The sequence below is a fragment of the Gekko japonicus genome, unplaced genomic scaffold (genome assembly GCF_001447785.1).
Source record: "Gekko japonicus isolate JY-2015 unplaced genomic scaffold, Gekko_japonicus_V1.1 scaffold3540, whole genome shotgun sequence".
NCBI lineage: Eukaryota > Metazoa > Chordata > Lepidosauria > Squamata > Gekkonidae > Gekko > Gekko japonicus.
Genome location: NW_015167642.1, coordinates 75,570 through 93,690, shown reverse-complemented (window position 1 = coordinate 93,690; position 18,121 = coordinate 75,570). Strand labels below are relative to the sequence as shown.

The 18,121-nt window shown below is 50.5% G+C and overlaps 2 protein-coding genes across 2 annotated transcripts in view; one reads left to right on the top strand and one right to left on the bottom strand.

Moving 5' to 3' along the window:
- TBXA2R (thromboxane A2 receptor) overlaps positions 1-2,810 on the top strand; it is a 51,846-nt gene extending 49,036 nt beyond the window's left edge. Inside the window, exon 3 of the mRNA XM_015414079.1 lies at positions 2,004-2,810. Within this exon, the coding sequence (XP_015269565.1) occupies positions 2,004-2,255 (252 nt within the window). The 3' untranslated portion in view covers positions 2,256-2,810. The remainder of the gene's footprint in view (positions 1-2,003) is intronic.
- Positions 2,811-6,334: 3,524 nt separating this feature from the next.
- The window catches only part of GIPC3 (GIPC PDZ domain containing family member 3), a 17,377-nt gene continuing 5,590 nt past the window's right edge, over positions 6,335-18,121 (bottom strand). Inside the window, exons 3-6 of the mRNA XM_015414075.1 lie at positions 16,380-16,560; positions 11,755-11,867; positions 7,313-7,394; positions 6,335-6,486 (exon numbers count right to left, since the gene is read on the bottom strand). Of these exons, the coding sequence (XP_015269561.1) occupies positions 6,335-6,486; positions 7,313-7,394; positions 11,755-11,867; positions 16,380-16,560 (528 nt within the window). The remainder of the gene's footprint in view (positions 6,487-7,312; positions 7,395-11,754; positions 11,868-16,379; positions 16,561-18,121) is intronic.

Sequence of the window (18,121 nt, the reverse complement as noted above, 5' to 3'; positions counted from 1 at the left end):
TCTATGGTATTGTACCCCGCTGAGGTCCTTCCCCTCCCCAAAACCCATCCCCCCCCCAGGCCCCACCCCCAAATTGTCAGGAATTTCTCAACCTAAAGCTAGCAACCTTATTTCCCACTCACGTTAAAAGTATGCCTGGCACTTTGAAAATTTATGCAGTTCTTTCCAGGAATTTTGTTTTTAAGATCTTCATTAAAAAAAAAAAAAAATACAGTCATTGTTGTGGCTAGAATTTCGAAACACTCCAGTGTCTAGCAATTTTGAATTCTCGGTAAGAAGATTTAGTGCTGATTCTAAGTGTCCCTTGTCGATGCACATTCTCCTTAACCTAACTCACACTCACTTCGCTTAGAAGGAACACTGGTTCTGGCCTATAATAAGATACAGCTAAAGGCTGAACTGCAGGCTGTGGACGGTCGGTAGTTCAGCAGTTCGAGACCCGAGTGTGCCGCGTGACAGAGTGAGCTCCCGTCTCTAGTTCCAGCTCCTGCCAACCTAGCAGTTCGAAAGCAAGAAATTGCAAGTAGATAAATAGGTGCCACTTCAGTGGGAAGGTAACAGCATTCCGTGCGCCTCGGTGTTTAGTCATGCCGGCCACATGACCACGGAAACGTCTTCGGACAGCGCTGGCTCTTCGGCTTTGAAACGGAGATGAGCACCGCAACCCTAGAGTCGGACTCGACTGGCTTTCGAGCAAGGGAACCTTTACCTTTACAAAAGGCCAGCAGTTGTTAAAAATGGGTGGCAAAAACCTTAGGGAGGCCACGCATGGACGTCCACTGCCTCAGCTGAAGGCCTGGTGGGAACGGGTCTGTCTTACAGGCCCTGCGGAATTGGAGAAGATCCCGCAGGGCCCTGGTCGCAATAGGGAGCAGGTCCCACCAGGCTGGGGCCAGGGCAGAAAAAGCCCTGGCCCTGGTCGAGGCACGACGGACGTTTCTCCTCCTCTTCTGTTTCTCTAATTGAAAATGGCTTTGTTTAGTTTTTCCTCCTACTGGGACTTCAAAATGGCATGGGGCCAAATAGGACCCCACTCCCTTTCCCAGTCTGGTGTAGTGTTTAAGTGAGCAGACTCTAATCTGGGAGAACTGGGTTTGATTCGCCACTCCTCCACTTGCAGCTGCTGGATGACCTTGGGCAAGCCATAGTTCTGTCAGAGCTGTTCTCTCAAGGACAGTTCTGGAAAGAGCTCTCTCAGCCCCGCCTACCTCACAGGGTGTCTGATGTGGGGAAGGGAAGGGAAAGGAGTTTGTAAGCCCCTCTGAGAATCTGAGTGAAGAGTGAGGTATAAATTCAATCTCTTCTCCTCCTCCTCCTCCCCCTCCTCCTCCTCCTCCTCCTCCTGGTTGGCTACTTTTTGTAGCTAAATTAAGTCCCCAGAGTCAAGTGTCAAAAGTTACCTTCAGTAGAGATTCTCCTCGAGAGGAAAGTCATTGGTGTAGAGAAACTGGTTTAAGTTCAGTGGGTTCAATAACCAGTTGATGAGCTGGCAAGAAATCCTCTCCAGTAGTTTAACAGGCAGGATGTACTACAAATTATCTGTCATAATAATAATTTACAAACTGTGCCCTGAGATAGCTGCTGTGCCAGGACCATGTGAAGATATATATTTTTTTACAGTATGCAGGCTCAACATCCACATACACAGGAGGTTGCCTGTCATGTCTCTGCATGGTTTACTGTTCTTGCTTTGCCTCCTCCCAATTAAGTCTCTTGGGCCTGCCCCACCTCTACGCTGAGCTCGTTAGCTCATCCCATCACTCCTGATACAGCATACTGCCTGCCCTCAAAAGAGGCGGCCTGTTGCATCTCTGTGCGAGTCACTGCCCTCATCGAGAGACACGTCCAGCAGAGAACGAGAGGTTTCCTTTGTCGTAAGGATACAGAATGTTTCCAATTTTTTAAATTCAGGGGCGAAAATTCAGTCAGTTGGAAGTCCGGGAAACCGCGACAACACTGTTCTGTGATATTTGGATTAAGGGCTTCTCTTTGCTCCCCCTCAGATCTTCATCGTACAGACGGCCCTTCAGAATGCCGATCATATCTCCCGACAGACGGAGAACTCACTGCTCATCTACTTGCGGGTGGCCACCTGGAACCAGATCCTCGATCCTTGGGTCTACATCCTCTTCCGCCGGGCGGTCCTGAAGCGCATCTACCCCAGCCTCAAAACCCGCCCCTCCATCGTCTCCCTCTACCCAGTCCTCAACACCTCACTGCGGCAGAAGTTTACCCAGGAGTCTGTGCTCCAGTAAGAAGGGGCAGGACGGCTCGATTCTGTGGTCCCTCCCCCAAATGAAGGCAGCGCCCAGTGGCTATAATCATAGCCTTCCTCCTATCCCCCTTCTATCGCTTGAACCGGGCCCTTGCAATATGCTGGGAGCATGTCCCCAGCCCCTGCCCCGTGCCACCCCGTCTGTGTCTCCCTCACCCCAGGCCTGACATTCAGCCCTGCTAGCCGCACCAGTAGTCCTTGACGTAGCATCTTACCAAACCCAGCGGAAAGGACCTATCCCAGAATTCCTTGCTGCTCCCGCCTTGTACCATGTGGACCACATGGGGGTGGAAGAAGCGGGGGATTCTCTGTTCTCCTGAGGAGATATGGAAGCCAACCACCTAATTTGGGCCCTCTGGATCCTGCCCCTGGCCCTGGCCTGGCATAAACGGACGGATGGACACTTTAAGCCAGTAACGGAAGACCCAAGCTGATTGACCGACTTGGGTGTGTGTGTGTGTGTGTGGTTTAGCAGACTTACAAACGGGGAAGGGAGACGGCAGGAGGATACGAGCATGTCAAAATGTACGGAGGCAGCATGCGTGAACATTGTGGTAATAAATCCTATGGTATTTTGTGCCTGCGATCGCTGTCTTTTTTTTTTGGGGGGGGGGGAGCCGGGGGGAAGAAGGGTTTGTACGGGGGTCCCAGGGGTCATTTCGTAGAAGAAGAGGTGTAGGAGCTCATTAGCATAACTTGGTGTCCATTGTCACCAAGTCGTAGCTGACGTATGGCGAACCCGTAGGGTTTTCAAGGCAAGAGATGTTCAGAGGTGGTTTGCCGTTGCCAGAGGTCATTTCGTAGAAAAAGAGGAGCAAGAGCTCATTAGTATAACTCATTCGCATAACTTATTTGCATATGCCACACCCCCTGACATCGCCGGAAGTGTGTCAGAAGGCAACACCCACTGCTGAGGCTCCACTGGACTGTTTTGGATTGCTAGGTATTGGGGGGGGACGTGCAGATCTGTCCTCACAGAGGAGGGAGAGCTTGTACCTGAATAAAACGTGGTCTTAAAGGTGCCACTGGACTGTTTTGGATTGCTAGCTACGGGGGGGGGGAACATGCAGATCTGTCCTCGCAGAGGAGGGAGAGCTTGTACCTGAATAAAACTTGGTCTTAAAGGTGCCACTGGACTGTTTTGTACTGCTAGCTATGGGGGGGGGGACATGCAGATCTGTCCTCGCAGAGGAGGGAGAGCTTGTACCTGAATAAAACTTGGTCTTAAAGGTGCCACTGGACTGTTTTGTATTGCTAGCTATGGGGGGGGGGAACGCACAGATCTGCCCTCACAGAGGAGGGAGAGCTTGTACCTGAAGGCAGGGGTGGGGGCTCTGCAACTTACCTGGCTGCTTCTTGCTCTGACTGAGGGCTGCTGGGAGCAGGGGGTGGGGCTTGTTGCATGTGCCCACCTCCTGGGCTCCTTACTGTTGGAGCTCCGCTCCTGTGCGCTCCCGCAGGAAATGACCCCTGAGGATAAGCAATCACATCCGAGATCCTGGATTTCTCCACTAAGCACAGATGGGCGATGGGTGTTCCAGGGATCTCGTATGCCACAGCAGGGTGTGCGTTCTGCAGGTGATCCGGAACAAGGCATCAATGCCCGACTCTGCACTGAGGCTGCAGGTTCCGGATCGACATTGGCTGAACCAGAATTGGCACCATTTCTCCACCGTCCCCTCAGGTCTGCCTGTAGCAAAGAATGCATACCCAGCAGCCCAGCAGGGTGCATTCAGATCAGTGTTCCCTCTGAGTTGGTGTGAGCTAGCTTATCGTTGTTTAGCCTCCGGCTCACACATTTTTTGTTTCAGCTCAGGAAGGACGGCTCCAGAGCAAACTGATTTATGCAGTAGCCAAATCGCTCGCTCACAACATGAATGCCAGTAGCTCACAAAAGTAGAATTTTTGCTCACAAGACTCCACAGCTTAGAGGGAGCACTGATTCAGATGTGTATCTTTTCAGCAGTTAGATTGAAGCCCTGACTTGGATAGCCCAGGCTAGCTGAATCCTGTCAGATCTCAGAAGCTAAGCAGGGTCAGCCTTGGTTAGTATTTGGAAGGGTGGCCCCCAAGGAATACCAGGGCTGCGATACAGAGGCGGGCAAAGGCAAACCACCCCCGAAATGTCTCTTGCCTTAAAAACAAGTCTAGCTCACCACCCAGTGGTGCATAACACTACAAGAGCTAGAACTTCTAGCTGCCAGACAATCTTAGGATCTCCTGGCTATACTACACACAGTGCCATATGACAATTAACTAATTAATTAGTTAGATTCAAGTCCAGTAGCACCTAAGAGACCAACAAGGGTTTCAGGGTATAACCCTTCATTGTTCAAACCTCACTTTGTTAGACAAGAGTAGGGATGGTGCTGAGTCTTTTTATCCTAGTCAGAATACCAGGGGCGTGACACAGAGGCAGGCAATGGCAAACCACCTCTGAAACATCTCTTGCCTTAAAAACAAGTCTAGCTCGCCACCTAGTGGTACATAACGCTAAAAGAGCTAGAACTTTTGTCTGCCAGACAACATTAGGATCTCCTGGCCATTCTACACACAATGCCATATGACCGTTATTATTATTAGTCAGCAGGTGGGAAGGGTATAGTGAAGAACGCTCGCAAAGGATGCGAATGTGCAATGTATTTTGTTATCATCTTGACGAGAGCCTGGGGGCAGAAAATTAGCATTTGTAGTGAGATAAGAATCCTATGTCCTTATTTAGCCCCGGGGACGGGTCCATTGTTCTGAACTTGTGAATTAACTTGAGTTCAGCAATCCCACGTTGTAAGTTCCCCTTGAAGTTTTTTTTTGTTTGAGAACTGCCATACTTAGGTCAGCAGTGAAACGACCTGGAAGGTTAAAACATTCTCCCACTAGTTTTCGAGTCTTGTGGTTTTTAATGTCGGCTTCTTTCAGCAGTGCAGCTGTTGCAGAAATGTGCATGCCTTGTTTTGTTCATGCAGTCCTATGTTTCTTTGTAGCTGTGCACAGCGTTGGGTTACCGGATCATTAACTCCCCAGTCCCCAAAGCAGTTTTTCAAGATTTCTCAGATGGATTCTCCCTTTAAAAAAGTGGTCAAGTGTACATTTAATTGAATAAATATATTGAATACATGCGGCGCTTTAAAAGGGGGGGGCGGGAGGTCAGAGCCTGCCTACAACAAACAGGGTGGGGCAGGACAAACCACTAGATCAGAGTCTGATTTGCTGGCCAGTAGGTCCATCAAATATGCTGCAAAGATGGGGGGAGGGAACAGGAGACGCCAGGGTTAAGCTATGGGAGATGAAACTGCAGACTGTCCTGAATTGCACATATGTTAGCCCCCGCCTCATGTTGGATTCTCCCCCCTTTCATATGCCTGCTGGATACATTCTTAAGGGGAGGGTTGGGCATGCAGCTGGTTATTTGGCTGTTATTGGTGTTCAACTGAACTCATATTATAGTGGGAGCAACATTTGCCTCCCCTGGGAGCTGTCCCAGGTCTTGAAGCGGACTAGGGGCAACATCTGCCTTCCTCGGGAGCTGTCCTAGGTCCTGATCTCAAATGGGGATAAACTCTACCTTCCCCAGGAGCTGCCCCAGGTCCTGATGCGGAATGGGAGCAACATCTGCCTTCCTTGGGAGCTGTTCAAGGTCCTGATCTCAAATGGGGATAAACTCTACCTTCTCCAGGGGCTGTCCCAGGTCTTGATGCGGAATGGGAGCAACATCTGCCTTCCCTGGGAGCTGTCCCAGGTCTTGAAGCTGAATTATTCCTACTCAAGGTCAGTCTCTTCAAGGCTTTGTTCACAGGACCCCAACATCTGATGCTGGGATACTCAAAAAAAGGGCTACAGCTGAAATGACATCTCACCCATCTTTTGAAAATCTAGCCAAACCCTGAAATTCCAGTTTGCCTTTAGGAATATTTTGAACTTCTGAATGCAACTTTGAAACAGAACCAGGAGACTAGGAAAACAGGGACGGAATGGGAGGCACAGGGCATTCTAGGGCCAGGCTGAGGAGGATGACTGGGGTGATGAAGAGGGCCTACCCTCCACAAGCCCACTGTACACCTGCTACTTGGAGCACCCCCTGGCTTCGCAGATAGCTGTCCAGACCTCCGCCACAAACTCATCTGGAAATGCAAATTCACCCAGCAGCGAATCAAGGCCCTGGGAAAATTGTTCAGGACTCTGGCGCTCCTTGGCCATCTCCACCATGGTTGATGCTGTGGAAGCCATTAGCATATAGCATGTGTATGCAACAGGCTCCCCTTCCTCCTGTTTTCATCCCCCATATTCTTCCTCCTGGCTTGTTGGTTCAGAAACAAACCATCTTCCCTATCCAGCTGAGCTCCAGTTACTTAGGTCTACATATCTGCAGCAATAACTGATTGTGCACAGGGCCGACTGGCTGGATACCAGTGCCATCACTAACCCACTTTGCCAAAAACAATTTTCAACATTTCTAAAACAGACGAAGCTTTTTTAAAAGGGGGGGGGGACAAATGTACGTTTAATTGCATAAGCATACCGAATGCATACAATCTTAAAAAAAAATTTTTTAAAGGTCACACAAAATTAGGACAATACTTACTTCCGCTCTGGTGTAGGTTAAAAGACAGAATTCAACTTTGCTGTAAACTGACCAGTGGGCCCTAATCAAGCCCCTGCTGAAATATTGGTCTTCCCCGTGGGGTGTGTATGTGTTATGCGCCATCAAGTCGCTTCTGATATATGGCAACCCAGTGAATGAATGATCTCCAAAATGTCCTGTCATTGAAACCCCAGTGCTGCGGCTCCGGTCCGTACCACCCCCTTCCCGGCAGCTGTTCTTTAAAAACAAATTTCACATCTGGAACGCTAGTCATAGAATTCCAGTGTGACAAATCCCTGGGCCCGGAATTAGGATTACAGACAAGCTCTCCTTCCCCCCCCCTCCATTGCAACCAATTATTTTTCCTGGCAGGGCCTGGGTGACTTTAATACACAGAAATGCAACAGCCCCTCCGGACAATGTGGGAGGGGGTGGCCAACGGCCATCCCTTTACTCACCCAGTTCCACGTCACGGATACCCATGTAGCTTTCCAGAAGGTCGTCCACTTGTCGAGCCGCTTCCTCCTCAAACTCGCTGGGCTGCAATGGCAGGGGTGGGGGGGAGAGAGATCACCTACAGCACCAGGATTCCTGGTGAGGCTCAAGGTCAGAGGCGTCAAATTCGTTCGTTACAAGGGCCGGATCTGACATAGGGGTTACTTTGTCAGGCCGGGCCGGGCCTGCCATAAAATGTAATGCCAGGTACCAGAGATATCAACTTGATAAATTACACAGGCAGGGCTCTCTTTTTTTGTAGAAAATGCCCAGCAGGAACTCATTAGCATATTAGCATAATAGCAAAACACTCGTTTGCATATGCCACACCCCCTGACAAAAGGCAGGCATGCATGATCGGGCAGGGAACCCAGGCATGTTTAGAATGCCTTTCTTTTCCTTGCCCATCTGGGGAAGGGAAGGAATGGCATTTAAACCCAACCCCTCTTCCCTGAGTTTCTCCGCAAAAGGTGTTTAGAGGTTTTGGCTGTAGGCGTGTCCAACTAGGAAGCCAGCCGGAACGCCGTTCCGGTGCGTTCTTGCCCACAAATAGCCCTGGACACAGGCAAACCTAATTAATGGTATTATTCTTTTTTTACGCAAAATACAAACAAAAGGAATGGATTCCTAGGAGTGAAAGCAATTGATTTACTGGGGAATCCACAAACGCCCCGATAAATGTATTTGATCTGATGCAAGACTAGGGTTTCCCCAAGGGATACCATACCCGCCCCCTAGCCATTTCCTTTCAATTCGTGACACCTTCGACCACACACACACCTCTCCGTGTGCCCCATGCGCCCACTCCCCCCCTCCCAGTCTCCTGACTTCCCTCTCTTGCACCAGTGGCTTGCAGGTGGGATAAAAGACCCGGATGGGTCAGTTCCAGCCCCCGGACCATATGTCTGACACCTCTGCTCTATGTTATATCTAAAAGATCCCCCCCCCGCCGCCAAGTTGTTAGCCCCTAAAAAGGTTGCAGCCTCCAGGTGCAGCCTGAAGATCTGAGCCAGTTTGGTGTAGTGGTTAAGTGCGCGGACTCTAATCTGGGAGAACTGGGTTTGATTCCCCACTCCTCCACTTGCACCTGCTGATGTGACCTTGGGTCAGCCACAAGCTCTGGCACAGCTGTCCTTGAAAAAGAGCAGTTTGTGTCAGAGTTCTCTCAGCCCCACCCACCTCACAGGGTGTCTGTTGTGGGGAGGGGAAGGAAAAGGAGTTTGTAAGCCGCTCTGAGACTCCAAGTGAAGGGCGGGGTATAAATCCAATCTCCTCCTCCTCCTCCTCCTCTTCCTCTTCTTCTTCTTCCTGATCTCCAGACAAACAGAGATCAGTGTCCCCCCCCCCCCAAGAAAATGGCTGCTTTGGAGGATGGCTCTATGGTATTATACCCCGCTGAGGTCTCTACCCAGGCTCCATCTCCAAATCTCCAGGAATTTCCTAACCTAGAATTAGCAACCCTGAAGATCCTCTGGCTGGACTTCCAGAAGTCTGGATAAAAGATCCAGCCTGATATTAAATTGGGGGCTCCTGTAGGGTTGCCATGTCTGGATTGGAAAATACCTGGAGGCTTTGGGGGTGGAGCCGGGAGAAGGCAGGGTTTGGGGAGGGGAGGGGCCTCAGCAGGGTCCAATGCCCCAAAGTCCACCCTCCAAAGCTCCCATTTTTTCCAGGGGAGCTGATCTCTGTCAGCTGGAGGTCAGTTGTGAAAGCGGGAGATCTCCAAGCCCCACCTGGAGGCTCGCAACTCTGGGCTCCTGAAACTGGCAGGGATTCCCCTGGACACTCTAAAAAAGTCAGTGGCCTGCTGGAATGCTCTTCAGAGTACATTGATAAATGACTTTTTTTCAAGGGGGGGGGGAGAAGAAGAGGAGGAGGAGAAGGAGATTGGATTTATACCCCGCCCTTCACCACCCAAGGGAGTCTCAGAGCGGCTTACAAACTCCTTTCCCTCCCCCTCCCCACAACAGACACCCTGTGAGGTAGGTGGGGCTGAGAGAGCTCTTTCGAGAACTGCCCTTGAGAGAACAGCTCTGAGAGAAGTTGTGATCGACCCAAGGTCACCCAGCTGGCTGCATGTGGAGGAGGAGTGGGAAATCAAACCCGGTTCTCCTAGATGAGAGTCTACTGCTCTTAACCACTACACCACACTGGCTCTCTCTCAAGCTCCCTTGCCCTCTGGCGATGAATGATTGACTCCAGTGTGCTGGACAATGACAGAGGTGCCTGCCAGCCAGACCCTAAGGTTCCCAACCTCCAGGTACGACCTGGAGATCTCCTGGAATTAGAAGGTTTCTCCAGGTGACAGGGATCAGTCCCCCTGGAGCAAATGGCTGGTTTGGAGGGGGTCCTCTATGGCATCACCCCCTGCTGAGGTCTCCCCTTCCGTAAACCCCGCCCTCTCCAAGGCTCCACCCCCAAATCTCCAGGAATTATCCAGGCTAGAACTGGCAAACCTAACAACCCCCCTCCATACCCTAACTTGATTCAGTCAAGACCACAGGCAGAACTTCCAGCCTCTATCATCTTGAGAACTTATTATTATTAATTACTACTACTACTACTGGAGCTGCGGTGGCTCAAGTGGTTAAGATGCTGAACTGCAGGCTGTGGAAGGTCGGTAGTTCAGCAGTTCGAGACCCGAGTGTGCCGCATGACGGAGTGAGCTCCCGTCTCTAGTCCCAGCTCCTGCCAACCTAGCAGTTCGAAAGCAAGAGATTGCAAGTAGATAAATAGGTACCACTTCGCTGGGAAGGTAACAGCGTTCTGTGCGCCTTGGTGTTTAGTCATGCCGGCCACATGACCATGGAAACGGCTTCGGACAGCGCTGGCTCTTCGGCTTTGAAACGGAGATGAGCACCGCAACCCTAGAGTCGGACTCGACTGGCTTTCGAGCAAGGGAACCTTTACATTTTTTTACTACTACTACTACTACTACTACTACAATTTATGAATCGCCCCATCCCTGTAAAAACATTGACATGCTAGGGTTGCCAACTCCTTTTCCTTTTCACTGCGAGCCTTTTCTGTCTCAACCAAATTTCATTTTATTCCTGGTTCATTTGTTGGATGCAATTTTAACATGAGATGCCATTTATAAGACATTGGTGCATAACACCAGGAGTTGCTCCCATTCTATGGGGAAAATTTTGTTACCTCAGGCCTTTCACAGACGATGAACACAGGAACACAGGAACACAGGAACACATGCATCTGCCTTATACAGACTCAGACGGTTGGTCCATAGAGGTCAGGATCAGTGTTCCCTCTAAGCTGAGTTCGTGTGAGCCACCTCACAGTTTTTTAGCCTCCAGTTCACATATTTTTTGTCTTAGCTCAGGAAGGAGGGCTCCAGAGCAAACTAATTTATGCAGGAGCCAAATCACTCACTCACAACTGTAATGCCAGTAGCTCACAAAGTAGAATTTTTGCTCACAATACTCCCCGTCAGCTGCGAACGTGTGTGATTTAAAGATTTATATGTTGTCCTCCCTTACCCCTTTGAATCATTGTTAGTCCCGTGTGTATTTGAGTAACTATAAATCGTTCAGAGCCAGCACCAGCAGGATTGAGCGATTAATAAATTGAAAGATTATTTTATTTTTTATTATTATTACATCTTAGAGGGAGCATTGGTCAGGATTGTCTACTCAGACTGGCAGCAGCTCTCTCCAGGGTCTCAGGCGGAGGTCTTTCACATCACCTCCTGCCTGGTCCTTTTAACTGGAGATGCCAGGGATTGAACCTGGGACCTTCTGCGTGCCAAGCAGAGGCTCTTCCACTGAGCCACAGTCCCTCTTTACAGCTCTCCAGGGCCTCAGGCGGAGGTCTTTCACATCACCTCCTGCCTGGTCCTTTTAACTGGAGATGCTGGGGATTGAACCTGGGACCTTCTGCGTGCCAAGCAGAGGCTCTGCCACTGAGCCACAGTCCCTCTTTACAGCTCTCCAGGGTCTCAGGCGGAGGTCCTTCACATCAGCTCCTGCCTGGTCCTTTTAACTGGAGATGCTGGGGATTGAACCTGGGACCTTCTGCGTGCCAATCAGATGCTCTGCCACTGAGCCATGGCCCCTCCCATGGAACGAAACATCTGGTGGATTCCGTTGCTGGAAGGGAGAAGTGGATCTGAAAACTGAGTTACTCCATCTGTTTACTAACACAGGCTGAAAAGAGTCAATTAAGTCAGTAAAGAGCTCCATATTTCCATACTGAGTTGAAGCAGTGGGGTGGTGCAATTGGGTGACATCCTCACCTTGAGCAAAGTGCTTTTTCTCAGCCTCAACCCTCCCCCCAAATCTGCTTGTCATACCAGCCTACCTTACAAGGCCGTTTGTAAGGATTATGGCAATCACGCATGCAGAGCGCTTTCGAGCACTGAAAGTGCTGTAGAAATCCTACAACTCACCGCCTCTTCCACAGTGGCAGTGCCCTTTGCCCTTAGCCGCAGGGTCTCCCGACCACTTGCCACTTTCCCCTCGCTTGGGTTCTTGGTGCTCCGCGTTCGCTGGCTGATCATGTCTTGGGGGGGGGGGAAACGACAAAAGAGAGAGAAGGCAGGTTTAGGGTATACCAAGGGCACTCCATTGCGCCTCTACCTCTTCCAGGCAACCAGATCAGGGTTTTCTGGTTGAATGAATTTAAGATCTCAGTTTCGGGTGTGCCTTCTGTTTGGAAGGAGGCAAACCCATGGCAGTGAATCATGCAGGGATGCATCGGGCACCATTCTCAGAGAGTGGGCAATCCAACAGCATGCCTGTAATAACAGTCGATTATTCTAATACGCTTAGTCAGAATCCCCCATTCCCCAGAGTGAAAGGAGGCTGAGCCAGCACAGTGACTCAGACAGAGAGGCATCAGGCAGCCATCTCCAAAGATGAATAATTCTGCTGTGTGTTTACTGCAAAAAATCAACAGCAATTGAACGTTCTACCCCACCCAATGGAGAGACAGGACAGAGTTATCTGGTCATCTGTAGAGGCTGGTTGGGATGAAAAAGAAGAGAGAGAGAGAAGAGATTGGTTTTATACCCCACCAGGGGTCATTTCGTAGAAAAAGAGGTGCAGGAGCTCATTAGCATAACTTATTTGCATATGCCACACCCCCTGACATCACCGGAAGTGTGTCACAAGGCAACACCCACCGCTCAGGCTCCACTAGACTCTTTTGGATTCCAAGCTATTGGGGGGGGGGAACGTGCAGATCTGTCCTCGCAGAGGAGGGAGAGCTTGTACCTGAATAACACTTGGTCTTAAAGGTGCCACTGGACTCTTTTGGGCTGGGTGGGTGCTCTGCAGCTTACCTGGCTGCTTCTTGCTCTGACTGAGGGCTGATGGGAGCAGGGGGTGGGGCTTGTTGCATGTGCCCGCCCCCTGGGCTCTTTACTGCCGGAGCTCCGCTCATGTGCGCTCCTGCAGGAAATGACCCCTGTACCCCACCCCTCACTACCCGAAGGAGTCTCAGAGCAGCTTACAATCTCCTTTCCCTCCCCCTCCGTACAACAGACACCCTGTGAGGTAAAAGAAGAAGAAGAGTTTGGATTTATACCCCGCCCTTCACTACCCAAAGGAGCCTCAGAGCGGTTTACAATCTCCTTTCCGTCCCCCTCCCCACAACAGACACCCTGAGAGGTAGGTGGGGCTGAGAGAGCTCTTTCAAGGACTGCCCTTCAGAGAACGGCTCTGGGAGAACTTGTGACTGATCCAAGGTCACACCAGCAAGCTGCACGTAGAGAAGTGGGGAATCAAACCCGGTCCTCCCAGATTAGAGTCCGCGCTCCTAACCGCTACACCCAAACGTTTGGCCCACAACAACTCATGCAGAGATGCAGTGAGCACCCTCCTCTGCTGGAACCTTTATTTATTTCCTGGCAGTGCTCTTGTGGCATGCGCTAGTTTGTCCATGTACACAGTCTGGGAGTTACAGAATGAGTTTTTCTGAGTGATCCAGGAATCCCGCTTGTTTATTTGATTATTGCCAAATGAACCATTACTCCATCTGTGAGGCACTGCCTGGGGACCTCGAGGAACCTGGCACGGTGGAGCATTCACAGGCTCTGGAAGCTCTGGGTCATCATGCTTCGGAATGACCTCAGAGTGGGCTGGTGGTGGTGGGGGAATTCCAGCATGACACGCGTCTGAAATATTCAGCTATGTTAGTTATAAAAAAGAAGGGCAAAGGGGCCCAGACTTGGACTCAGTGACCCGATACGGTTTTATGGGCATTTCCACCCTTCTCCCCCCCCCCCGGGACTGACACAAAATATTATGTCAAAGCAAAGTTTCCAGGGGCTGGCGTTTAGGAAAAAGGATATTTGGGGGGGGGGGAGAGAATCCCACTCACAAACATGACCCCAGAGCAGGGGTCTGCAACGTAGTGCCCGTGGGCGCCATGGTGTGACTGCTGACCATTTTCCTAGTGCCCGCTCGCAGTTTTTTAGCCTCCAGCTCACACATTTTCGCCTTAGCTCAGGAAGCTCAGTACCCAAATCCAGCTGCTCACCACTTTAATGTCCACAAAGTAGGATATTTTTGCTCACAAGATTCCACCACTTAGAGGGAGCATTAGTGCCCGCCAAGTAGGCAGGGCCAGGTGGAGCTTTCGCCCAGCAAGGCTTCTGATCTGTCGCTGAAGATCTGATTGGCCGCGCTGATCTTTTAAAGGTGTTGCTTTGGCAGCAGCTGCCACCGCAGCACAAGAATGTTCACTGTGTGACTGAAGGTAACCCGTGGCGGCCATTTTCTGGATGGCTCCGCCTCCTTCGGCAACTGTTTTGCGGCAGCCGCTATGCGGCTGAGTCCACCATGCGGTGTCAGAATTCCAAAGGTGTTCTTAGGATGCATTAACAGAAGCATTGTGTCCAGATCACGGGAGGTGGTCGTTCCACTCTATTCTGCTATGGTCAGGCCTCACCTGGATTCCTGTGTCCAGGTTTGGGCACCACATTTTAGGAAGGATGTTGAGAAGCTCGAGCGTGTCCAGAAGAGGGCAACCGGAATGGTGAGAGGGTTGGGATCCAAGTATTATTTATTTATTTTTAAATTTATATCCTGCCCTCCCCGAAGGCTCAGGGCGGCTCACAAGGGGCATCAATGCCGAAGTTAAAACAATAAAACAACACAAAACCGTATAAAATACAATAAATACAATTCACTAAAAATTCCTTCCACGGTGCTCCAAGGAGATTTAACTATAGATTCAAGATGGGGTTCCAAGATAACTTATGCTAAGCAACAACAGCGATGATAATAATATACAGTAACAATATACGTCCCTACAAAGCTGTCATATGCCAGGAACGGCTCACACCCCCAGTACTGTCCGCTCCAGAGATGGTCAATTTGCGGAATTAAGAAGAAAGGGGGGTTGCAGATGGAATAATTATGGCGGATGATGGTGGCGGCGGCTCCTACTCGAAGGCCTGGCGGAACAGCTCCGTTTTACAGGCCCTGAGGAACTGAACCAGGTCTCGCAGGGAAAGGCTAAAAGAGTTGGGTATGTTTAGCCTGGGAAAGAGAAGGCTTAGAGGGGACATGAGTGCAGTCTTCAAGTATTTGAAGGGCTGTCCTGTAGAAGATGGAGCAGATCTATTCTCTCTTGCTCCGGATTGCAAGACTAGATCTAATGGGTGGAAGTTACAACGGAGTCAATACCAGCTGAATATCAGGAGAAACTTCCTAACTGAAAGAGTGGTCAAGCAGTGGAACAGACTGCCTCGAGAGGTGGTGGATGCTCCTTCGCTGGACTTTTCAAGCGGAGGCTGGACGACCATCTTTCGGGTATGTTGCAGGGCTATCTTTCGGCTATGCTCCTACAGAGTGCAGGGGGTTGGACTAGATGACCTGCAAGGTCCCTTCCAGCTCTAACATTCTATGATTCACAGGCTCAAAAAAGTTTGGGGATGTTGGTGTGAGCGTCTCAGCATGCCTGGACCCTGGGGGGGGGGGGCTTGACATCACTGTCAAAGTGTATAGGGGTTATCCCCTTGAATGGGATGCCTTTGTCTTCACCTGGGAGCTGCCCTCTGACCCCTCCTCTCTCCCTTCCCCTTTGTCCTCTCACTGACTTCAAATGGCCTTCCATGGAGAAACAGGTCTCTGCAGGTCTCTCCTGTAGACAACAATGCCCTCATATTCCCACACACATGACGTCGGACAAGCTAGAAAGTACTCTTTAGACTGGGCTTTTTTCTCTTCCTTTCACTGCAAATTGAATGTGAACTGGATCTACTTGGATAAATGTAAGTCTGCCCCCCCCCCCCTTTTTGGCAATATACACCTTGGGAGAACTATTGACTGCATTCTGTATCACGCTTCTATGTCTGAGCAAAACTCTGCTATATTGACCAAAGAACCCAAGAACTCCTGCTGTAGCGATTCCTGCTCCCCCACCACCCCACTCCAGCCCAACTGTGGACTGCCTACATCTCTAAAGGACAAAGGCTCGTAGCCAGTGTTCCCTCCAAGCTGAGTTAGGGTGAGCTAACTCACAGGTTTTTTAGCCTCCGGCTCACACATTTTTGTCTGAGCTCAGGAAGGAGGGCTCCAGAGCCAACTAATTTATACAGTAGCCAAATCCCTCACTCATAACGTTAATGCCAAGCGCTCACAAAGCAGAATTGTTTCTCACAAGACTCCACAGCTTAGAGGGAGCGTTGGTTGGGAGCAGTGTTCCCTCTGAGCTGAGTCGGTGTGAGCCAGCTCACAGGTTTTCTAGCCTCTGGCTCACACATTTCTGTCTCCGCTCATTGTTGCGGCCATTGTTGCTGCTGTTGTTGGCGGCAGTGGCAGCGATGGGGGGGAGAGAGAGGGCTCCGGAGCAAACTCATTGATGCAGCAGCCCAATTGCTCGCTCACAGCTTTAATGCCAGGAGCTCACAAAGTGGAATTGTTGCTCACAGGACTCCACAGCTTAGAGGGAGCATTGCGTAGCCACCAGCTCCAGGTGTTTGCCAGCCCTGGGATCTGGGTGGTCCATGTGGACCCGTGCCTAAAGAAGCCCCCCCCCCACTCTCCGCTTTCCCCAGCCACTCACCAAAGGCGCGTTTGGGCTGAACGAGGCGCATGGTGAAAGGCTGTGCCTTGGGCATCTCACGCAACATCTTGGCAACTTCGTAATGGCGGCACCCCACGATGGTTTGGTCGTTGATGGCCTCGATGCTGTCCCCGACGCAGACCGTCGGGATCCGGTTGATGATGCTGCCTTCCTTGATGCGCTGCAAGGAAGGGGTTCGCAAGAATCCCGGGGGAAAGGGTTAGGAACGCAGAAGGAGAAACTGACTTTGGTCAGGGTTGTCAGCTCCGGGTTGGGAAATTCCTGGAGAATTTTTTTGTGTGTGGGGGGGGGGTGGAACCTGGAGAGGGTGAGGTTTGGGAAGGGGAGGCATCTCAGCAAGACAGAACGCCACACCGTCCATTCCCTGAGGCAGCCATTTTCTCCAGGGGAACAGATCTCTGTAGACTTGGAGATCGGCCGCTCTCCTGGGAGATCCCCGGTCCCCACCTGGAGGTTGAAGTCCAATCAAAACATCCGTGACTTCCATTATATAAAGGTTCCATAGCTTTTTGTACCAGAGGTTTACATTGAGCCTACTCGTGGATTTCCATGTGGCTGCTAATGTGGTTTTGGCTGCAAAAAGTAACAGAGAGATTCTTTTCCTTTGTGTATTAGATACAGCATTTTCCTCTCTGAGATTTAAAAGCAGAGCTATCTAGAGGTGGTCAGAATGACATTGTATGCATATGGTACCCCATCCTAGTACATCTATCTACCAAAGAAACAGGACATGATGTAATAAACACGCTGCATCTATGGTAATTTTCAAACTGTGTAATACCGACAAATTGTACGAAATGTAGGAAGTCATTGAGAGCTGACTAGGCTCATGCTTACCTTGTAAATCTTTGCTTGTTTATAAAAATGAATAAAAATTATCGGTTAAAAACATCCGTGACGAAAATGACGAAGAGTCAGTGAAAATATATACACAAAATCGTTTACTGTAACGGTAGCGGTTCTCTAGAAAAATCTATACATCTAATAGCCCAGTTGCCCCCTCCGTGCGGATATCTAAATCCGCACATTGGGGGCACTTGGGGGCGGGGGGCGTTTCCTGCACACTTGGAGCAGTCCCCAGGTGTGCAGACAAATCTGAAAAGTTTATACACAAAATCGTTTACTATAACGGTAGCGGTTCTCTAGAAAAATCTATACATCTAATAGCCCAGTTGCCCCCTCCGTGCGGATATCTAAATCCGCACATTGGGGGCACTTGGGGGCAGGGAGAGTTGGAGCAGTCCCCAGATGTGCAGAAAAATCGGAAAAGTTTAAAAAAACTATACGGGGGATACTTAAATCTCCCCAAAAGTAAAAAAGCATTCCCTGCGCATGCGCAGAGAACGCACTTACCTCTGGGATCTATGGCAGAGCTGTGCAGGGATCACCGCTGTTGGTGCTGGCGGCGGGGGTGGGTGGAGAAGCCTTGGCAGGCTGGCAGCTAGGAGCTGTGGCCGTTGCCACTATGGGGGGGAAGCCTGGTAGGCCCCGCAGCTAGGAGCTGCGGCCATTGTTGCTGCTGTTGTTGGCGGCAGTGGCAGCGATGGGGGGGAGAGCAAAGCCTGGCGGGTCTGGCGGCTCGGAGCCGCACAGGGATTGCCACTGTTGCAGTTGTGGCCGGTGGTGGCGACAGGGAGAAGCCTTGGTGGTCCGGGAGCCGTGGGGAATACCCCCCTCGAGTATCGAGGGTCCCCCTTCTTGTCTCTTCTATTTTTGCTTAC